The sequence below is a fragment of the Strongylocentrotus purpuratus genome, unplaced genomic scaffold (assembly GCF_000002235.5).
Source record: "Strongylocentrotus purpuratus isolate Spur 01 unplaced genomic scaffold, Spur_5.0 spur5_scaffold_21, whole genome shotgun sequence".
Lineage (NCBI taxonomy): Eukaryota > Metazoa > Echinodermata > Echinoidea > Camarodonta > Strongylocentrotidae > Strongylocentrotus > Strongylocentrotus purpuratus.
In genome coordinates this window covers 42,557,427-42,581,229 of record NW_022145607.1, presented here as the reverse complement: position 1 = coordinate 42,581,229, position 23,803 = coordinate 42,557,427, and the positions used below count along the sequence as shown (strand labels likewise).

The window sequence follows — 23,803 nt, the reverse complement described above, 5'->3', positions numbered from 1 at the left end:
CGCGGACTGCCCTTTTAAGGCAATGTGACATCACTGCCAGTGCCTTAAAAGGACGTCACATTGCCTGTCTTGTACAAGACAGTGCAGGCGCGTACGCAGGGGGGGGGGGGGGGGTGCGGTAACCCCCCTTTTAATTTTATTATTATTATTTTTTTTAATAAAAAAAAAAAATAAACAAAATTATGACAATGGCTGACCTAAAAAAGGTGACCTCACCCCCCCCCCCCCACGGAACAAAATGTCAAATTTCGAGACCAAAAAAAAAGTGTCCTCCTCCCCCCCCCCCCCCCCCCCCCCCCGCCGCTTATTGAGCGGCTGAGTCGTTGCGACATTTTGGGCCCGATTTCAACCCCCCCCCCCCTTGAAAAATTCCTGCGTACGCCACTGAGACAGTGTATGTATGCATTCCAGAATTCAATCATAATTTCACTATCGAATGGGCCTAATGTGTCATAAAAGCCAATGAGTCGACAGAAAATTAATGTTCTCTTGCCAAAAATATATGTGCTGCCATGACAAATATCAAACAAAGGAGCTCTAACCATCTTATGTCTTGAAGCAAATAATGGCGACGATTTGGTCATAACATCCGGTTTTATTTTGGTCTCATTTATTTATTCATGGTACCGTGAACTTCAGATTTGAGTACTTGGTAGTATTTGTAATTTTGATAAATTATTGATATTTTGTTTGCATGGCTCACCGAACAATTCAAAGCAAAGTTATGCTGCACCCCGAACAAACTAGGGGTTCGGGTGTTCCCCCCCCCCCCGTGTGTGTGTGTGTATTTGTGTGTATTGGGTTTTCACAGAAGAGTATCAATCAGATATGATTATTTACGTCGGGGGACCGACCTTTAAACGTCACCATCCGAAAGAAGTGACTCAGTTTCGAACCAGCGTCCTCGGCTGAATCAGTTTGTAACTTCCATATTGTTAGCTGGATTACAGGCGCACACCACAACACCAAACACCCCCACCCACCCCCCCCCCCCCCTCCCCTCCTAAAAAAAAAAAAAAATTGTTGCTCAAGAGGGGGGGGGGGGGTGTTGATTAAAACAAAAATAGAGCTCACTACCCCCCCCCCCCCCTCCCCCTTATTCACCGGCTGATTCACTCCCTCGCAATGTCTCACTCTCACCTCTGACTCAAAGTTGTCAACCGGCCCCAAAACCCCTAAAATGCTTGTATGGGCTTATGTTGAGGTATATAATTAAAAGTGCACACTTATAATTAAAAGTGTCATCTCCGTTTTGCAAAACCTGTTATGTTCGATATTCTCAATTTTAGCTCTGACAAATAAACTGTGTAATTTAATAGTTTTCACAAATTTATTAATATGGAGAGTGTGACTATAACCTTTTATCAAAACTTTAATTAAACTCGTTGATCCATCAAGACAAGTTCTCGGATATTGTACACTGTTCAGAGGAGTAAAAAATACTTGTCCTTTTTGTGGCACGTCCGTCACCTTTACATATTTTCTCTTTTACAATCCAGTGAAATACCTTAAAGTCAAATGTATCTGATTCACTCATATAATAATATATGTTTCAGAACTTTTGATTTTGTTTAAAACTTTCTTAAATAACCAAATATAATTGTTAACGTTATATCTCTTATGCTGGAGTTGATCGTATGTGCTAAACACACCAATTCTCTTTACTATATTGATTCAGAATATATACATATTTTTGCAGTTCTTCCGCTAGTATCTTTTGTCAATAAAAAAAAATAATATCGAAAATAATATCGAAAATAGTATCGCTAGTGATATTCGTTTGTCTCGCAATGTATGGTGAACAAGGGATTTAAAAGATCACGAAGTCGACCATGCATTAGGGACTTTTAGATTCTGCACGACAAGAACGCGGACTGCCTTTCAAGGCAATGTGACGTCACTGCCAGTGCCTTAAAAGGACATCACATTGCCTTAAAAGGGCAGTCAACGTGTTCTCGTCGTGCATAATCTAAAAGTCCCTAATAACCATACATTGCGAGACAAATGAATATCCCTATAGCGATATTATTTTCGATACAACATCCGCAATTGTAAAAGGTGAAAAGGTCAAACAAGTCTTTGCGTCAATTAGAACTGATAAGGCTACAGGACCAGACGGTGTATCAGGAAAAAACCTGAAAACATGTTCCCAACAGCTTGTTGATGTGTTTCAGGTACTATTTCAATGGTCGCTAGATACTTCTAGTATTCCTAGTTTCTGGAAATGGGCTACAATCATCCCAGTACCCAAAATTCCAAAACCCAAAGTACTCAACGATTATAGACCAGTAGCCCTCACTCCTATTGTCATGAAATGTTTTGAGAAAATTGTGAGAAACATCTTGGTTGAACAAACAAAAGATATTTTAGATCCCCTCCAGTTTGCTTACCAACCGAACAGGAGTGTTGAGGATGCTATTGGTTACCTGCTACATACAGTTTGTAAACATTTGGAAAGAACTGGTACATATGCTAGGGTGCTCTTTGTAGACTTCTCTTCTGCATTTAATACGATAGTTCCTGGAACCTTGGTGAAAAACTAAGCAGTGTTGTGAATCCCAAATTGTGTCAATGGTTCAGGGATTTCATGACAAACAGGGTGCAACAAGTACGTTTTGGAAATGTTATGTCCCAAGCTAGACGACTTAGCACAGGCACTCCGCAAGGATGTGTGCTCTCTCTCATTCTTTATCCCTTACAAAAAAAATCTATGATATTCCTATGGTACGGCTCTATGGTGAATGGTATTTCTATGATATATTATATGGTAGAATATATTTCTATGGTATACCACACAATTGCTGAATGGTGGAGTTATATGGTCAATGGTATATCATTGATGCCGTCCTATGGTGTATGGTATTTCTATGATATATTATATGGTAGACTATATTTCTATGGTATTTCTGTTGAATGGTATCCCTATGGTGGAGGATATTTCAGTGGTAGCTCTATGGTGGTTATGGTGGTTATGTGACTCTATGGTGGCTCTAAAGTGAATGGTAGATCTATGGTAGCTCTATGGTGGCTATATGGTGTATGGTATTTCTACGGTATGTTATATGGTAGAATATATTTCTATGGTATTTCTGTTGAATGGTATCCCTATGGTGGAGGATATTTCAGTGGTAGCTCTATGGTGGATGATGACTTTATGGTATATCTATGGTGGTTATGTGACTCTATGGTGGCTCTAAAGTGAATGGTAGATCTATGGTAGCTCTATGGTGGCTGTATGGTGTATGGTATTTCTACGGTATGTTATATGGTAGAATATATTTCTATGGTATTTCTGTTGAATGGTATCCCTATGGTGGAGGATATTTCAGTGGTAGCTCTATGGTGGATGATGACTTTATGGTATATCTATGGTGGTTATGTGACTCTATGGTGGCTCTAAAGTGAATGGTAGATCTATGGTAGCTCTATGGTGGCTGTATGGTGTATGGTATTTCTACGGTATGTTATATGGTAGAATATATTTCTATGGTATTTCTGTTGAATGGTATCCCTATGGTGGAGGATATTTCAGTGGTAGCTCTATGGTGGATGATGACTTTATGGTAATGGTGGTTAGTGACTCTATGGTGGCTCTAAAGTGAATGGTAGATCTATGGTAGCTCTATGGTGGATGTATGGTGCCCGGCCCCCCCACTCAGGGGTCGGAATGACCGCATGCGTGTTGCCAAAATGTCCGGTAAAGGGGTACTTTTCGTGCGACAAAGTCCGGCCCGAGACTTGTAAAAAAAAAGGGTGTATTTGACTTTTCACCCGGAGATTTCTTTAAAAAGGGGGTGTTTTTACTTTTTTTCTCTCATGTCTTTGGACTCCTGAGAAATTATTCCGAATTTAGGGGGGTACATTGAGCATTTTTCCTGATTTAGGGGGGTCTCCAAGGCAGGAAAAGCCAGCGAAAAGCCCGCGAAAGGGGGGTTCGAAAATGTTGGCAATCCTCAGATAGGGAGTGCTTTCAAAAAGAGGGAACGAGCATATGCGTACCCTAAATAACACTGAGTGGGGGGGGGGGGCGGGGTATGGTGTATGGTATTTCTATGGTATGAAATATGGTAGAGTATATTATATGGTATTTCCATTGAATGGTATATCCCTGTGGTGTAAGATATTTTAGCAGTAGCTCTATGGTGGATGATGACTTTATGATATATTTCTAGTGGTTAGTGACTCCATGGTGGCTCTAACGTGGCACTTTTTACATAAAAAGGGCCCCTTTACTTTAAAAAGTGCCCCTATTATTTTTTTTAAAGTGCCCCTTTTCCTTCGATTAGTTCCGGTTTTCCTTTGCAATAAGTGTCCATTTTCCATTCTCATAAGTGCCCTTTTTCCATGTCTAATAAGTGCCCCTTTTCAGATACGAGAAGTGCCCCTTTTCACTTTTGATAAGTGCCCCATTCACCTCTGATAATTTCCCTATTCAAATCTGAGAGGGGCCTTTCCCCTCTTAATAACTACCCCTTGTTTAACTCGGATAAGCGCACCTTATATTTTCACATGTGCCCCCTTTCCTTTCTAATAAGTGCCCCCATTTAAAAGAGAGCCCCTTCCCTTTATCATAAATGCCCCCTTTTCATCTATGAAAACAGTTACTTTTCATTCTTAAGTCCCTCTTCATTCTCATAGTCCCGTTCCATCTCTAGTAAATGACCCTATTAAATTCTGAGAGGTACTCGTTTTATTTTTGACAAGTGTCCCTTTTCCTCCTGATAAGTGCTCTTTTCATCTTCAATAACTGCCCCTTTTATTTTGCCCCATTTAAAAGAGAGCCCCTTTCCTTTATCATAAATGCCCCCTTCCCTTCCTAATAAATGCTCTTTTTCCTTCTTTTAAGTGCCCCATCCCCTTCCCATAATTACCCCCTTTTCATCTCTCATAAGTGCCCCGTTTATCTTGACATGTGCCTCTTTTCTTTTTAATAATAGCCTGCACTTCCCCCTTCTCATAAATCCCCCCTTCCCCTCGTATTAAATGCCCCTATTAAAAACTGATCGGTGCCCCTTTTCGTACAACAAATGAACATTTCCCCTTATTATTAGTGCCCTTTTTTCATTCTCATAAGTGCCCCTTTTCTTTTCACCTCAGATAATTACCCTTTAACAATGATACGTACGTGCCCCATTTTCACCTTCTGATAATTACCCGTTGTAATTTGACATGTGCTCCTTTTTTTCTTCTAATAAGTGTCACCCTTTTCGATAAGTGTCCCCTTTTCCTCTCATCACGTGCCCCTAATTTCCAGCTACTAAGAGCAATATCACCCAAAGCACACCCGCATTTCTAGATGTTATAATTATGGTACTTATCAAAGGTCTTTTCAGTCTTCTGTTATGATAATGTAATAAACCCATCAGGATTGGGTTTTTCTTCTTTATAATTGATGTAATTTTTCGCACTGCGACCTCACAAATCTTATTTATACAGATAAAAAAAATATTGAAATCATCCCTGATAATCTAATCACAATATAGGGGGTATATACAAATGTTTTTTTTTTAAATATATATTTTCGCTTTGAGATTTCCCTTTGTAGGTGCCCTATTTATTTTCTCCAGAAAGTGCCCTTTTTGTTGGTGCGCCCCGCCCCCCCCCACTTTGGAAGTCGCTCCACTGCCTCTGTTTGCACTCAATTAGTCTCAATCAATTAAAGAAATCATTAAATAAAAAATTCTAAACCAAATTGTAACAAGTAATGTATATCAGCAGAAAGTAGATAACAAGGGCTGTTTGCTGCCACCTTGTGCCCAAGATTTGAATAACTCTTCTAGCCGTTGGTCTCCAATTTCTACTCACTGAAAATGCTTCGCAAACTCCAAAATATGTGAGGAAGAGGAAGGTGTTCAAAGGAGATCAATACCAGATATTACAGAAGAGTAACATGAATGCTGGAGAGGTGCCAGAAGAACTAACAGCTAATTCAGAGATCGAGGAAGCTTTCCCTGAATAAGTGTTTGGACAGCCCTATTTTTGGCCCTGGTCCCACATGTGAAGATCCGCGTCATAATTAGTGGCCCACAACTTGCAGCTGCTTTGCAAAAGGCTCACGTGTGTCTGGGAGGTATGTACTTACTATCAAACAATATTTTTAGTTTGCAAACTGTTACTTTGAGATTGTATTGCATGCTCAAGGGGTGAATGGCTCAAAAAGCCAAATCAAATGATTAGGAATAGAGTAAAGGAGAGGGTAATCGACCATCACCAGTTTTCGGCCGATTCGGTGGATGCATGGTAAAATCCCTGTAAAATCCATCGCATAACAGCATGTCATATATCCCACACATACCATACCATGCCAGAGTCACTGAAGAACCACATTTGCAATGGAAAATATATCCTAAAATATCACATTTTAGCGATGTAATCGGCGGTCCCGCTCCCCGAATCTGAAAAATTAAGTAGAAGGGCTTACGCGTGTAAGGAATATGGGTACCATAAAATGAGCTTTATTTCAAGTATTTTTCAGATTTAGAGTCCGATTTTGTGTGAGTCGCAAGCTCAAAAGTATCTCATCGCATGTATTTAATCAATGCACCCGGATACCGCAGCGCACACACGATATCTCTGTCTAATTCAGATTCCAATTTCTGATCACCGCAGAGGTAGTTTTCGGCACGGGAAGCTCCGGCTTGGGATACCTGCTCCGGCCGCTAGTGCTATAGATCAGTGGGGAAACGCATGGCGCGCTTGCTTGCTTCCTATTGACTTTGTACATGCGGCCAAAAACTGCCTCGCTAGGCCAAAAACTGTCAAAAATAGTGGGTTTGTTATGTAGACTTCTTGGTTAGTACTTTACTAAATGTAGCTGGGTCAAGAAAGTAATAAGCTCCACATATCTTTGCTTGAGGTTCAGGAGTTTATTGGTGTAACTAAAACATCATGCTTATGCTGTGCATGCTAGTGGTCAAGTGCAACTTACCACTCTCACATGTCCAGTACATAAGGCAGTGTATGAGGGTTGAATGTGTGCATGGCTAATTACTCATTAAATACATCACACACTCTGTGTGCCAAGAGTACTGTATTGAAGAGTGCTTTCTGCATGGTTGCTTCTGAATGAATGTGCATGGCTGTTTAACAATGAGCACATACAGGTGTAAGTTATATTCAAATTAGGAGTGCTGCATAACTTCAGCTCATAACATTACATCTCCCTTTCTTCAAAATAAACAATACAAGTTTTTACTCTAAACAGTTAAAAACTTTTCATCCTCTCATCCCGTCCATCTTTGCTTCTTGTTTTACTTACAAGTTTTACTTACAAGTTTAGCACTTGACAAATGTCTTGAAAATAAATTCTGTTCAACCTTTCCCCTACTCCCCATTTAAACAAATTTTTAAAAAACTAGAATCCTCAAAAGAGTGAGGATGATACCTATCAACTGGTTTTACACATCCAGTATACAAGTCGTAAAACAAAAATGATGCTTTTCACTTGGAAAGGGTTACCTTGATCATCAGCATAAATACAGTTTTTCTCATTATTCTTTAAAACTATATCATTTTCTAACGACTGGTTTGTCACATTGTATACCAAACTGTATAAATCAATGAAATAAAATTCACTTTGCTTTTATACACAACACATTGTTTTCCTTTAGCATGTATGAGTACCAAAACAAATAAAGTTACTTCTGTTTAGTATACAGTTCACAGTTACATGTAATTCATGTGAACCTTGGTATTAGATTTGTATGTTTGTAATACCTCTTTCAAATCATGTCAACGTGAACATTTTTGCACAATTAAGATTTACATAACACTTGATGCATTTATCTCCTGTGTGAGTTTATACAAAAATAGACAACTGCAGTTTTCAATCTTTTTAGTTGTATGAAAACAATGGAACCATATATTGTACTAAAATAAATAGCAAAAAAAATACAAAAACATATATATAGATATATACTTTCTTCGCGACTAAGAAGGGAGAGGTTCCAGAACTTCACCTTCGATCACAGGTCTTTACCACCCGTGTCCCTACATTGTTGTGATCCAATGTTGAACTTGGTCGATATCTGAATGTCAACTGAGTCATTATTGTCTTAAAAGTTCAAGTTCAGTCTGAATTTGTGCTTCTTCATCAGTTACATCTCAAAATCATCATACTTTTTAGGGCGTTGAGTGTTTCGCGATGAACGTTGTCTTCGAGGTGGAGTCTCCTCCCGTCCTGGGCTTCGAGGTGGAGCCTCCTCCCGTCCTGGGCTACTTCGAGTCTCGGGGAATGCACGATGTGGAGTGCTCAACTGCTCATCGTGGTCAGTGGATGAGGCACCTTCATCACCTGGACCGTTGCTATCATCACCCCTGGGAACCTCAGTTGTAGACTGGTCGGTATGGTCAGGTCTTATGTGCTGCCTGTTTCTTCGTAGGTAACTTCCCTCAGGGCTCTGGAGAATGTAGGAGCGCTGTCCCTCGGCCCTGGTATCAACTGTTGCAGGACACCACCGTCTGGACACTGGGTCGCGGTATCGTACATCTTGCCCAAGGTAAAGCTCTGGCAAGTCAGCTCTTCTGGCATGTTTGTCAAAATAGAACTTTTGACTATTCTGTCTTTCCTGCAGCTGATTGTAGATGTCATCAGCATCTGGCTGTGTTCTCTGCAACTTGGCTGGGAGTGTGGTTCTCAACTGGCGATTCATGAGAACTTCAGCTGGACTTGGTAGTTTCACTGATATGGGAGTTGTACGCCAAAGAAGTAGTGCTAGCTGAATGTCTGAAGTCTTCTTCATGATACCCTTGATGGTTCTGATTTGTCTCTCTACAAATCCGTTGCCTTGTGGTCGTCTGGGGGACGATGTAGCATGTTCAAAACCCCATGATTCTGCAAACGACTTGAACTGGTAACTGGCATACTGGGGTCCATTGTCGCTCACCACCTTTGCTGGTATGCCATGCTCTGCAAACACTTGTTGCATCATAGTGATTACAGCACTGCTTGTTGCTTGGTCTGGTAACTGGCGAACCACTGGGTACTTGCTGTAGTAGTCCACCACAATTAACCATTGTTTGCCTTTGAATTCAAACATGTCGGTTGCCACCGTGTTCCAGGGCATCGTGGGAATGTCGTGTGGCTGGAGTGGCTCTGGCGTTTGTGCTGGTTGATGTTCCTGGCATCTCACACATGACTGCACCACTCTGTCAATGTCTTTGTTCATGTTACTCCAGAACACCTTTCCTCTGGCCAGCAACTTTGTTTTTTGTTGGCCTAGGTGACTGGTATGGAGCTTTTCCAAGATGTCTGGTTGCATCTGCTTGGGAGTGACCACTCTGTTTCCCTTGAGAATTATACCGTCGCTTACTGTTAACTCATCTCGGTAACTCCAGAACTTTCTCAACTCTGGTTGCACTTGCTTCACCGTATCAGGCCAGCCCGTCACAATAACTTCCATCAGTGCACTTAGGACTTTGTCTTGTCGTGTAGTGTGTTTCAGCTCATCTACTTTCCTTGACGAGAACTGCACCAGATCTACTCTCAGATCAAGTTCAACTGTTTCATTGTTGTGAGTGCTTGGTAATCGTGAGAGACTGTCTGCGAGCAGGTTGTCTAGTCCTGGACGGTGTGTGATCTGGAAGTTGTATCCCTGTAGTCGAATCAACATCCTTTGTAGCCTTGGAGGGGCTGCTGTGAGAGGTTTGTCCATAATCATCAGAAGTGGCTTATGGTCTGTGATTACATGGAATAGCCTGCCATAGAGATATGTGTGAAAACGTTCTACTCCGAACACAATAGCAAGCAGCTCTCGTTCAATACACGAATAGCGTGTTTCAGTTGAAGATAGGGCTTTGCTTGCGTAAGCTACTGGGCGGAGTCTACCTTCCTGGTCATGCTGTAGGAGTGCAACTCCTAACCCTTGAAGACTTGCATCGCACTGCAAATACACTGGGGATGTTGTGTCGAAGAACTGGAGTAGTGATTTCTCTGAAACTTCTTGCTTGAGTTTCTCCATGGCTGCTTGATGATGTGGTTCCCAGATGAAATCAGCCTCTTTCTTAAGGAGATCTCTCAGAACTGCAGTCTTTGTGCTGAAATCTGGGATGAAGTGAGATAGGTAAGTAATGAAACCTAGGAAATGCTGCAACTCAGCCTTGGTGCTCGGAGTCGGCATTCCTGCGAGGTCAGCTACCTTCTGGGGATCTGGCTGGATACCATCCTTTGAGTATCGATTACCAAAGAAGTTGATACTCGTTTGCCTGATATGGCACTTGTTTGAGTTCAGTGTGAGGCCTCTCTTTGCTGCTACTTGCATGAAGTTGAGAAGGTTGCGGTCATGCTCGTCTACTGTACGCCCAAAGATTACGATATCATCTGCTATGCATTCTGCCCCTTTACAGCCTTCTAGAACTCTGTCCATCTCCAACTGGAAAATGTCCTGACTTACACTGAGTCCAAATGGTAGGCGACAGAAGACATATCTTCCAAAAGGTGTCTGGAATGTGGTAAGTCTTTGGCTGGCCTCATCTAACTTAACTGACCAGTAGCCGCACTTTGCATCTAACTTGGAGAAGTGCTGCATGTTGTGAAACTTGTGATTCAACTCCTCCAAGGTCTGCTGTTTGTAGTGAGGTCTGATAAGTGCCTTGTTCAATCTGCGAGGGTCTAAGCAAATGCGAATGCTTCCATCCTTCTTGGTGACATATGTGATTGAGTTCACCCATTCGGTTGGTTCAATGATTTGCTTGATCACACCCTGGCTCTCCATACTGTCCAGTTCTGCCTTGACTTTGTCTTTCAAGGCAATAGGCATCTTTCTAGGAGCGTCGACATGACTTGGAACGTTGGGGTCAACTGTCAAGTGATGTGTGGTACGAAATTCTCCAATCCTATCGAACTGCTGTGGAAAGAGTTGTACTAGAGCCTGGACACCACTGACTTGTGTTGCAATGTTCAAAGAGCAATGGAGAGTAACAAGTCCAAACTCTACAGATGACTGGAGACCAAGTATCACTGGGCCGTTGGACTGAACCACGTAGAATAAGGTATCAGTCCATGCTGTGTCTCCATACTTGCAGGGAATAACAACTGTTCCATACTGACCAATCAGCGTTTCATTGTAAGCTGAAAGGATTGTGCCTGCATCTGGTAGATTTCGTGGAAAACCTTGACGATCAAGCTGCTCTGGATACATGTTTCTGAAAGTTCGAAGTGGCAGTGTATTCGCTCCTGCTCCTGTATCCACCTTTACTTTCAGGTCATGGACACCTGGTTTGTCGTCCAATTTGATGTCCAAGTGTGCAATAGCTTCATTCCTCTTCACAGAGTCAATGATAATCGTGTCAAAATGAAACCTGTCAAATCGTTGTGGTAATGTACCCAGTTCACTTTCAGATTCGGTGTGTTCCTCTCGCACGTTATCCACCTGTTTGGAACGTCGTGATGGGTGTTGGCGGTCATCCACCCCCCTCTTCTTCCGGGAAGAAGCATAAGACTTATGATATTTCTGTGGTTGTTTGAGCTTGGTTGATAGGCACAATTGAGCATAATGTCCTTGCTTATTGCACGAGAAGCATGTAACACTCGCTGCTGGACAATACTCCTTGCCGAATCTATGTTGTCTCCCACAGTTCTTACATAAACTCTTAGGTTGTTTCTGCTGTTGCACTGCATCTATGCTCTGTGTTGGATGATACAGAGACTGGAGGGTTTGGACATGTGACTTTGATGCTTCATACGTCCTTCCTAGCTGTAGAGCACCCTGTAGTGTAAAGTCCTTCTTTGTAGTAAGTAGGTCTTTCCGGAAATCTGCGATGGGTGTGCTGGCAATAATCTGTTCAAGGATTCGCTCATCCAACTCCTTGTGATCAAATTCGCATTTACGAGCTATTTGTCGACATCTGTTTATGAAATCGTCCAACTTTTCATCTGGCCTCTGCATTGTTCTCGACAACTTCAGACGACATACTCGAAAATTGTCTTGCGGTTCTAGTTGCTCCTCAAAACGGTCTAGGATGATCTTCGCTGTTTGTTCAGACTCTGATAATGTCCAACAATTGTATCGCTGAAGGCCCTCTTCACCCGCAGCAAGTAGAATGATAGGAACTTCATCCTCTTTAGGTGTGTGCTTAGCCAAAAAGTATAGGCTCAATCTTTGTCTGAACATACGAAAAGCTTCAGCAAGGTTTGGTGCACCCCAATCCATTCGTGGAATATGATCAGCCATGTTAATGTTACTTCAATGCTGTGCTTCAGAAAAAGGAACAAAATGCTGGAATGTGTCACCACTCACCCTCAGGCATCAAACAAACTAACTGTTCATGGAATTATGGTGTCCAACAAATTCCTATGTGTTTCTCCTGAACAAGGAAAAATCCAAAATGGCTGCTGCTGTGCTGCAAAATCCAAAATGGCTGCTGCTGTATAGCACATGGTACTGTACTGGTAGTCTGGCACAAAAACTGGCACGTTCAAGACTTGCACTCACCGCTTGCCACCATGTCAAAAATAGTGGGTTTGTTATGTAGACTTCTTGGTTAGTACTTTACTAAATGTAGCTGGGTCAAGAAAGTAATAAGCTCCACATATCTTTGCTTGAGGTTCAGGAGTTTATTGGTGTAACTAAAACATCATGCTTATGCTGTGCATGCTAGTGGTCAAGTGCAACTTACCACTCTCACATGTCCAGTACATAAGGCAGTGTATGAGGGTTGAATGTGTGCATGGCTAATTACTCATTAAATACATCACACACTCTGTGTGCCAAGAGTACTGTATTGAAGAGTGCTTTCTGCATGGTTGCTTCTGAATGAATGTGCATGGCTGTTTAACAATGAGCACATACAGGTGTAAGTTATATTCAAATTAGGAGTGCTGCATAACTTCAGCTCATAACATTACATTACATTACATTAACATTACATGTACCTCCGAAACAGTGAAAATTGAAATGAATGTTGTCATGGCAATTCATGATTTTTTTTTCTGGGATTCTTTCTTTGTTTAAATAATAATAGTATTTGCTTCATGATTTGAACAAGAAATGATATAAATAGGAAGTAAAGAGTCCAAAAAATAGGATTTTGTCTTAAGTGGCCGAAAAACCCCTCCTTTACTCTATGGTGAATCGAAGTGGGGGCATCGGAATTGTCGTGAAATCTGTGAAAATGTGTATTTGTGTAATATACTACATGTATGTCATAACTAGCACTTTGTTATTATTTGGGGATTGTGCTTTTCAAAATATTTTCCCTGTTCCATAAAGTGTTTTGGATATCTTTTACAGGGCATCTCATTCCTCTGGAGAATTTGTCAAAGAGGAATGGGTTGAACTGCGCCATGGTCCTTAGTTGCTTCATTTGCAAGAAGGAGAGGACATTCTCTTCATCAGAAAATGAATGCGAGGGACGTGGAAAGTCTGCAGAAATAAACCGCAGAGCTACTCTGGCAGCAACGGAGGTTGGTTTGGCACGGGATAGCTTGTGCGACTTGCTGACCATCCTCGGAACAGCCCCACTAGTCGAAGCCCCTAGCTACAACAGGCACATAGCCACTTTATCTTCCTTATCCCAAGAGGTTAGTCACCAGCCTTGTGTTTTCTTCATTACATTATCTTAGCTGTACGTACATTTAATCCAAACATATTTTTTTTTCTTAGTTATGGTCGATAGACAGTATAATACATGTACATCAATATCCCTTGTCAAATCAAGGGATGAAAATTAATCAAATCTAAATATTTGTAATAGGGTCTAATAAGTAAGGGGCCTGAGGGAACTTGAAATTTACTTGTTATTTATTACAAACTCTTTTTTTTTTGCAGACCAGTAAGGATCAGAAGAAGAAGGTGGCAGCATGCCTACGTCAAAGGGCCATGGACAAGGATCTGACCATCAGGGAAAATGATCATGTGGACGTTGCAGTGCCCTACGATGGAACATGGCATAGACGAGGTTACACATCGAATCATGGGGTGGGGGTAGTGATACCGATCGATACAGGGGAGATTGTTTGACACAGAGGGTCTATCAAAATCATGTAAACAGTTTGAGTATAGAAAGGGTTGGGTCTTCAGTGTTCTCAGCCAGAGGGACCTTTATCGCCTTCAGAGACTCCAAAAATGAGCAGCAAGGCTTGTATTTTCTGCTCATCTTCGAACTCACATACAACCTCTTTGACTTGAACTTCATTGTACATGTTTATACAATGTTTTAGAACATTTCTGTGCTGCAACTCAGTGCCTTAGTTTTTATTGTACATGTTTATATATTTTTAACTTGCCTTTCATTTTAGTCATGTTTACATACACACTATATATGACATTTTAGTTATTTAGAGGAACTAGGGTGATATATATGTGGGTATTTATTACACCTTAGTAGAATAAGTCCAAGTAATATGTGTTGCAATTACGAACTTGCCTTTCATTTAAGTTTTTATTGTACATGTTTATACAATGTTTTAGAACAATCCTGTGCTGCAACTCAGTGCCTTAGTTTTTATTGTACATGTTTATATATTTTTAACTTGCCTTTCATTTTAGTCATGTTTACGTACACACTGTATATGACATTTTAGTTGTTTCTTTTTAACTTGCCGATTATTTAGAGGAACTAGGGTGATATATATGTGGGTATTTATTACATCTTAATAGAATAAGTCCAAGTAATATGTGTTGCAATTACGAACTTCCCTTTCATTTTAGTTTGTAGTGTACATGTTTATGTGATATATTTTTTACTTGCCTTTTATTTTAGTTTTTAGCATATGTACATGCATACAACTTTTGATATAAACCAAATACATCCTGCCACTTTCATTCAATTCATTTTTTAATAAGCATCATGTATGGTGGCCCTGAAGGGACATCGCGAATAGACTAAATCGTGAAAAATATGCGATAAAATTCACGATATCGTCAATTTTATCGCATATTTTTCACGAAGAAATTCACGAAATTGACGATATCGTGAACTTTATCGTGAACTTTTCACGATGAAATTGACGATATCGTGAATTTTATCGTGAAAAGTTCACGATATCGTCAATTTTATCGTGTACTCTATCGTGTACTCTATCGTGTACTCTCCTGACGGGCGCTTCGTACAAAACCAGCCCTAGCTGGGGGAGACAGAGAGAAGGAAAAAAGGGAAAGGGAAAGAGAAGATAAAAGGAAAGAAAGAATAATAAGAAGAAAAGAGGGAAACGGGGGGGGGGGGCGAAGGGCTCTTGCCTCCTCCTCACTCCCCCCCCCCCGCCAAAAAATAAATAAGGAGAGAGAGAAGGGAAAGGGAAAGGGAAAGAAAATATAAAAGGAAAGAAAGAAGAGGAAGAAGGAAAGAGGGAAACGGGGGAAGGGCGAAAGGCTCTTACCTCCCCCCCCCCCCCGCCAAAAAAATAAATAAGAGAGAGAGAGAGAGAGAGAGAGAAGGTAAAGGGAAAGAAAGAAGAGGAATAAGAGGGAAACAGGGGAAGGGCGAAGGGCTCTTGCCTCCTCCCCCCCCCCCCCCGCCAAAAATAAATAAGAGAGAGAAGGGAAAGGGAAAGAAAATATAAAAGGAAAGAAAGAAGAGGAATAAGAAGGAAAGAGGGAAACGGGGGAAGGGCGAAGGGCTCTTGCCTCCTCCCTCCCCACCCCCCCGCCAAAAAAATAAATAAGAGATAGAGAGAGAAGGGAAAGGGAAAGGGAAAGAGAAGATAAAAGGAAAGAAAGAAGAGGAAGAAGAAGAAGAAAAGAGGGAAACGGGGGCGAAGGGCTCTTGCATCCCCCGCCCAAAAAATAAATAAGAGAGAGAGAGAGACGGGAAAGGGAAAGAGAATAAAAAAGGAAAGGAAGAAGAATAAGAAGAAAAGAGGGGCTCTTGCCTCCTCCCCCCTCCCGCGCCAACAAATAAATAGGAGAGAGAGAGAGAGATAGAGAGAAGGGAAAGGGAAAGGGAAAGAAAAATAAAAGGAAAGAAAGAAGAAGAAGACGGAAAGAGGGAAACGGGGGAAGGGCGAAAGGCTCTTACCTCCCCCTCCCCCCTCCCGCCATAAAGGGAAAGAGAAGGGAGAGGGAAAGAAAATATAAAAGGAAAGAAGGAAGAGGAAAAAGAATAAGAAAAGAGGGAAACAGGGGCGAAGGGCTCTTGCCTCCTTTCTTTTCTTTCTTTTCCTTTCTTTCCTATTCTCCCTCTTTTTCGTTTTTCTCTTTCTTTCTTCTCTTTCCCTTTCCTTCTCTCTCTCTCTCTTATTTATTTTTTGGCGGGGGGCGGGGGGACGAGGCAAAAGCCCTTTGCCCCCGTTTCCCTCTTTTCTTCTTCTTCCTCTTCTTTCTTTCCTTTTATCTTCTCTTTCCCTTTCCCTTTCCCTTCTCTCTCTCTCTCTGATTTATTTTTTGGCGGGGGGGGGGGGGGAGGGGGGGGCAAGAGTCCTTCGCCCTTCCCCCGTTTTCCTCTTTTCTTCTTCTTCCTCTTCTTTCTTTCCTTTTATCTTCTCTTTCCCTTTCCCTTTCCCTTCTCTCTCTCTCTCTCTGATTTATTTTTTGGCGGGGAGGGGGGGGGGGGAGTGAGGAGGAGGCAAGAGCCCTTCGCCCCCCCCCTGTTTCCCTCTTTTCTTCTTATTATTCTTTCTTTCCTTTTATCTTCTCTTTCCCTTTCCCTTTTTTCCTTCTCTCTGTCTCCCCCAGCTAGGGCTGGTTTTGTTTACGAAGCGCCCGTCAGGAGAGTACACGATAGAGTACACGATAGAGTACACGATAAAATTGACGATATCGTGAACTTTATATCGTGAACTTTTCACGATAAAATTCAAGATATCGTCAATTTCATCGTGAAAAGTTCACGATAAAGTTCACGATATCGTCAATTTCGTGAATTTCTTCGTGAAAAATATGCGATAAAATTGACGATATCGTGAATTTTATCGCATATTTTTCACGATTTAGTCTATTCGCGATGTCCCTTCAGGGCCACCATAATCATGTGTGTATTGTAAGTTAACATTTAAGTTTAGATTTCTCAAAAATTCAATGTATTATAGTCACCATTCTGTGTACTATAGAACGCACTACAGCCACCATTCTGCTAACCATAGATCAAGATCCAAACTACCATTCTGAATATACCATTTCAAAATGCTACAATTAAGCGTAACATTTTGTTGCGTATTTTGAATGGTAGTGAATGGTAGATGAATGGTGGCTCTATGGTAGATGAATGGTGGCTCTATGGTAGATGAATGGTGGCTCTATGGTAGATGAATGGTGGCTCTATGGTAGATGAATGGTGACTCTATGGTAGATGAATGGTGGCTCTATGGTAGATGAGTGGTGACTATATGGTAGATGAATGGTGGCTCTATGGTAGATGAGTGGTGACTCTATGGTAGATGAATGGTGGCTCTATGGTAGATGAGTGGTGACTCTATGGTAGATGAATGGTGGCTCTATGGTAGATGAGTGGTGACTCTATGGTAGATGAATGGTGGCTCTATGGTAGATGAGTGGTGACTCTATGGTAGATGAATGGTGGCTCTATGGTAGATGAATGGTGGCTCTATGGTAGATGAATGGTGGCTCTATGGTAGATGAATGGTGGCTCTATGGTAGATGAATGGTGGCTCTATGGTAGATGAATGGTGGCTTTATGGTAGATGAATGGTGGCTCTATGGTAGATGAATGATGGCTCTATGATAGATGAATGGTGGCTCTATGGTAGATGAATGGTGGCTCTGTGGTAGATGAATGGTGGCTCTATGGTAGATGAATGATGGCTCTATGGTAGATGAATGATGACTCTATGGTGGCTCTATGGTATATGAATGGTGGCTCTATGGTAGAATATGTAGGTGTGGTCTAATTTGAATAAATGAATAAATTTGTCCCAATTATTTTAATTAGTTCTATGGTAAATGAATGGTAGATCTATATGGTAGATTTGCTATGGTGTTTGTATGGTAATCTATGGTAGATTTGCTATGGTGTTTGTATGGTGTACCATAGAGATTTTTTTTTGTAAGGGTACCTTGCTTACTAGTGATTTCTCTTGTTCGACTGCATCATCTTGTCACGTAGTAAAGTATGCAGATGATACTTGTATCATTGGCTTGATCACCAACAACGATGAAGTTGCATATAGGGATACAGTTGATAAGTTTGTTTCTTGGAGCGAAGATAATTCACTTGTTCTAAATGCCACAAAAACTCATGAAATGATCTTTGACTACAGGAAAAATGGTGCCACAAATAACGTGCCCCTGTACATTGATGGGAAAGCCATTCAACAGGTGGCTGAATGCAAATACTTAGGAGTTGTAATTGATAACAAACTGAAGTGGGATAGTAATACTAAGGTAATACTAAGCAAGGGCAACCAGCGTATGTATTTTCTAAGAAAGATGAAAGCATTACATGTGAAAAGTGATACAATGTTCCTGTTCTACCAATGTGTCATACAGTCAGTCATATGTTTCTGCTGTCTAGCCTGGTTTAACAGCCTTAGTGGGAAAAACAGAGCAAAGTTGAATAGGATAGTGAAACATGCCAGCAGAGTAATTGGGGTCTCTGTGAAAGAGCTGGAAGATGTTGCAGAAAGGGCATTATTGGCTAAGCTGCAAGTGATTGTGAAGGATTCTAATCACCCTCTGCATAATGAAGTGGTTTTCAATAGATCAGGAAGAATTAGGTTACCAAGAATAAAAACTGATAGGTTCGGCAGGTCCTTTCTCCCAAGTGCAATGAAAGTGTTTAACAACAATTTCTGTAGATGAATGACCCTGTAAACCCCCGAGTACGATCCCCTACCCTCTCATTCTATCTCTCCCTCTCTCTCTCCTCTGTCTTCTGCTCTCTCTCTCTCTCTCTCTCTCTCTTTCTGTCTGCATGTCTCTCTCTCTCTCTTCATATCCTGGAAGTACAGGGGGTGAAGATGGATCAGCTTGTATAAGGTCAAGGGGGAGGGGGTCTTCCCTGCTGTTATGGTTGGGTGGTTGGTAGTGTGTAAGTGACATGTGGACTCATCAATTCAGTTCAATTTATTTCAACAATATTTTCAATATCTCACACTTCACTTTTCCTCCTTTTCCTTTCTTCCCTCTCTTTCCTTTTCTCCACTTTTCTTTCTTCTTCTTCTTCTTTCTTTCTTGTCTCTCTTCTAGCCTCTTCTATCTGGCATCAGTTTTCTTCTTTCAACTGTACAGTGTATCTACCATCTATATGTACTGTACATGTACTAGCATACAGTTGTATTTGTATTTGTTGGCATGCTAGCAGTGTTTCATAAATGTAACAGTACTAAGCACAGGTGCAATATAAATAATGTCTATTACAAAGCAATGTTTTGAATGAAACTGTATATGCATCATCTCACACTGAACTGTTCCTCTCTTCTACTCTCTCTCTCTCTCTTTCCCTTTCCCTTTCTCTCTCCCTTTCTCACTTCCTTTCTCACTCTCTTGTTCTCTCTCTTGTCTTTCCTCTTTGCCATCCAGTATGATGTACTTTTAGTTTATGTCTGCTACTCAAAATAAACAGTTTTTATCTGAAATTTTTAACAATTGATGCATAATGGATTTTTAGATCTTTGCTGTGACTTGTTATATTTATATGTTATATGACATTGATTGTTGTCATGTACATTTTCTGCTATTTATTTAAGTTAATATTGTCTGTTGGGAGCCAGGGGAGTACAAATAATCAAATAATTCCTCTGGCTCTCAACAGAAAGGTTAAATTACATTACATTGTTATGTTATTTATGTTATTTGTAGTTACTGTCTATGATATGTTAATGTATTGTTATATTTATACAAATGTGAGCTGTAAAACGATTTTTATGCCTTCATTTTATTTTGTGCATGACAATAAAGAAATTCAATTCAATTCAATGAGTAATATTTTAGCATTGATAAAAAATAATGTGTACAAAACATTCTTCTCATCAATCAAATTTAAGCATCGAGCTTTAGAAAAAGTGATCCTTACAAGAACAAAATTCAGATTTAATGCAAATTTATGCCTTAGTTATCGATGTACAGTTATCTTTTTGTGACATTCCACAATTTAATAATAATTCCTAAATTCCTTAATTCCAACACATTTCTGTACAACGTAAAGATTCTTATTCACTCTAGGTATACAATGTAATTATTAACGCTTTTGTCAAAATATAATCCTAATTTCCCTGATAAGACAAATACTATAGTGCAGCGGGAATTGTGCCATATAGAGGGAGGGGGAGAGAGAGCCATGGTTAGAGGGCGAAGGGAGAGAGAGAGAGAGAGAGAAAGAGAGAGAGAGAGAAAGAATAAAGAGAGAAAAGGGCGGTGAAGACTGGAGAAAAGGGGGGAAGGGTGCATGGGATAGACAGAAAAGAGAGAGAGAGAGAGAGAGAGAGAGAAGAGAAAGGGGAAGGGAGAGAGAGAGAGAGAGAGAAGAAAAAAGAGGGAGGGATTGAGAGAAAGAGAGAGAGAGAGAGAGAGAAAGAGAGAGATACAAGGAGGGGGGGGGGGTGTTGTCAGCTTACTACTAATTCCATGAAGAGAATATTGACACCTATATCATACCCATTTTGTAGTTTTTTCCTCACAAAGAATTAAGAAGAAATTAAACCTACATTTACAAGTAATCAAACCTTTATGTACAAGAAGAAATTACAATAGGGAGATGACTCGCATTATTTTAATCACAGGTAATAAAAGCATCGGGGCGTACTTGATATGGATGATCAAATTTTGTACCAAAAGACGTAAAACCTAACTTTACCATTTAGCTTTATACCTGTATAGCCAGGGCATTTCATTTTTTTCCTCCAGTGTTGTTTTTTTTTTTCGTTTAATTTTGTATCTTTTTGTCTGTTTTGTCTTGTTATTTGTTTAATTGTAACTTTATTTGTGATGTTTAAAAAAACAACCTTGTTCTCTTTTGAGGAAAAAAAACGAAACCATGACATGGACATTTATCTTGTTTTGTTTCGTTATGTGTTTTTTTTTCCTGTAATTTTTTGTTATTTGATTTTAAAATGTTTATTGTAGTACCTTCTCTCCCGCCCCCCCCCCCCACTCAGTGTTATTTAGGGTACGCATATGCTCGTACCCAATTTTTGAAAGCACCCCCTATCTGAGGACTGCCAACATTTCCAAACCCCCTTTCGCGGGCTTTTCGCGGGCTTTTCCTGCCTTGGAGACCCCCCTAAATCAGGAAAAATGCTCATTTTACCCCCCTAAATTCGGAATAATTTCTCAGGAGTCCAAAGAGATGAGAAAAAAAAAGAAAAACACCCCATTTTTAAAGAAATCTCTGGGTGAAAAGTCAAATACACCCCTTTTTTAACAATTCTCGGGCCGGACTTTGTCGCACGAAAAGTACCCCTTTACCGGACATTTTGGCAACACGCATGCGGTCATTCCGACCTCTGAGTGGGGGGGGGGGGGGGGGGGCCGGTGTGACCGCGCCGTTTGTCCTACCAGTTTCGTTTGTCCGTCGGACATAATATGCGGGTTTTCTGCTCGCACGGATCGTCCGAGGGACGATCCGTGCGGTTTGCTATCCGCACATTTTGTCCCCCATTGTTTTACGTGTATATTTGATAAAAGGAAGCAACTTGGCAAATCAATGTATTTCATATGGCTCCGTTTAGTCTCATTTCACGACGCCCCCTATCGTCAGAGCATGGTCAGCGTCAGCAGCCTAACATGTTAGCCTATGGACGTTTTTTAAAAAAATCGTTAAAAATTCATTTTTTGTTTAAACGAAAAGCACATCCACCCCGACGTACGTTATCGCTAGCTCTTTCATTTGAGCCCTCATGTCTCATTGACTTTTGAAAGCTCACCCACCGTAATTTTTCAAAATAGGTTGCAAGCTCGCCATTGCCTATAATACACATGTGAAACAAGTCTAACTTTGGACTCAGTTTACCAAGCGATTTGAAGATTATAGGTCGAGCACACGAAACATAAAACGCATGAATTATCATAGATCACTTCTGCCTATTTCATTTTGTCCATTTCATCCAACCCCCCACCGTAATTTTTCCATTTAGTAAAAGCAAACATTTTGCCGAGTTTAGCAAAAACATGAATATTCATGAACGGTCAGACAATACAGCCTTTTAGTACGTAACGTATAGTGAATGGGAATGTGCGATAATCCGTTCAGGAGGTAGAGGTCAGTGGTTTGTGCTGGCAATGTTCACGCGAGCGAAAATGAGACAATCGGAGCAATATGTAGACTCATAGCAAATCATGGGGTTGACAATTTTTTCTAGAAATTACATAATAATAACTCTATTTTTTTTTTAAAGCAAATGGACCAGTCCTTTTGAAAGTAGAAGTGAATATTTTCTTTAGAACCTTTATTTTATGAAGGCATACTCGTGATATCGGCCCCACATCTGTTGTAATCGATTATACTTTTGTACGTGGCTTCGTACATCAACCATCTCACTACTAGTATATACTCGTGATAGAAGCCCCGCTCTAAGTATTTGGGGGCGTTTCGAGGTTTAATGAAGGAGTTAAATGGGAAATAAAAGTGATTAAAAATGGGGTTGAAAGTGAGTGGGGGAGGCTAGAGTATTTAAGATAAGGTAGAGCGTAGCACAAATTGGCGGATGCTCAGGGGGTAGGGGTATTTAATTACGGTCAGATGAGCATATTTTAATACCTTATTCATGACACTGGCAGGTCACTAATTGGCGTATGGTGAAGGGGCGGAGTCCCCGGAAGCGCAGGGGTTTTAGGCATTAAAATTAAGATCAGATTAGCATCCAGGGGCCAGCCTTAGGTCCCAAGATGGGGTCCAGGGGGCAGAGCCTCCGGAAGCTTAGGGGTATGGGCATTTAATTACGGTCACATGAGCATACTTTCTTTTCTATTTCTTTCTATTTAATTCTCTTTAATATACTTTTTCTAAAGTGTGTGTGTGTGTGGGGGGGGGGGGGGGGGCTTGAGCCCCCAAGCCCGCCGTAGTAACCCTCTAAATAGTAAATAAGCACATTTCTTGCCTGACTGTAAATTTTGATATTTGTCATTCTCCCACAAACGCATAAAAAGTATAATTTACTAAAAAGTGTGGAAAATCCCGGAAAATTAGGCCGTTTCAGCAGCATCTGTAAATCACTGGTATCAAATTAGAACAAAAATTTCACTTTTAAAGTTTATTTTGGTGGGCGGGGGGGGGGGGGGGGTAGCAACTGGCTGATTACTTAGACCCATGGTGTCGAGGGGCTCTTTCTTTATTTTTGTTCGGTAATAAATAAGGTTAGTTTATGTAGGTGTCACTCAGGCGCGGACATACGGGGGGGCGACGGACCCGCCCCCCCCCCCCTCTTTGAAAAAAAAAGAAAGGAAAGGAAAAAGGAAAGAAAGAAGGGCTAAAAACACGAGTTAGAAGTGGACCAATCAAGGCGCTCACTTATCCGTATCAGGGGAAAAATACACGGGGGCTCGGGGTGAATCACCCCCGAAATGCCAAAAAGAGCCCCCGAAAGTCATAAAAGTAGCCCCCGAAATTTTTAAAGTATTTTTTCCCCTGATCCGTATATAGGACAAGGCCCTTGGGCAGCTAGCCATACTCCGATATTTGAGTCGTTTTCCGATCAGAACTAGCCTTTACTATCATTCCAGGATTTTGTTTCTCAGAACCTGAGACAAAGTCACCCAATCCCTTTAAGTTTCAAAACGTAGACTTCATTGACCTGTACATAGGCTTAGGAACCGGGGGTGCTTGGGGGGCACCGCCCCCACCAAAAAAAATAAAAATATATATATATATATTGGGGGGCTCAGATATCATTGAGCCCCCCCCCCCCAATACTTCGGCCGGGCTCGGTTATCATGAGCCCCCCCCCCTCCCCCCTCCCAAATATTTTGTTCGTGCT

At 41.0% G+C, this 23,803-nt stretch overlaps 2 protein-coding genes across 2 annotated transcripts; one reads left to right on the top strand and one right to left on the bottom strand.

Annotated features, from left to right (window-relative positions):
* The first annotated feature begins 5,600 nt into the window (after positions 1-5,600).
* Positions 5,601-14,767, top strand: LOC115928108. Its single transcript, XM_030994864.1, has 3 exons — positions 5,601-6,070; positions 13,230-13,519; positions 13,767-14,767. The coding sequence occupies exons 2-3, from the start codon at positions 13,283-13,285 to the stop codon at positions 13,956-13,958; spliced, it is 429 nt and encodes a 142-aa protein (XP_030850724.1). The 5' UTR covers positions 5,601-6,070; positions 13,230-13,282; the 3' UTR covers positions 13,959-14,767.
* LOC115927982 (uncharacterized protein K02A2.6-like) lies at positions 8,097-12,170 on the bottom strand. The gene has a single exon (XM_030994415.1). The coding sequence runs from the start codon at positions 12,168-12,170 to the stop codon at positions 8,097-8,099; it is 4,074 nt and encodes a 1,357-aa protein (XP_030850275.1).
* Positions 14,768-23,803: the final 9,036 nt, after the last annotated feature.

Excerpts from the sequence above, each read along its gene's own strand:
- LOC115927982 (XM_030994415.1), bottom strand. The coding sequence starts at position 12,170 with ATGGCTGATCATATTCCACGAATGGATTGGGGTGCACCAAACCTTGCT.
- LOC115928108 (XM_030994864.1), top strand. The coding sequence starts at position 13,283 with ATGGTCCTTAGTTGCTTCATTTGCAAGAAGGAGAGGACATTCTCTTCA. Across the intron at positions 13,520-13,766 it reads TATCTTCCTTATCCCAAGAG|ACCAGTAAGGATCAGAAGAA; the intron begins GTTAGTCACCAG and ends TTTTTTTTGCAG.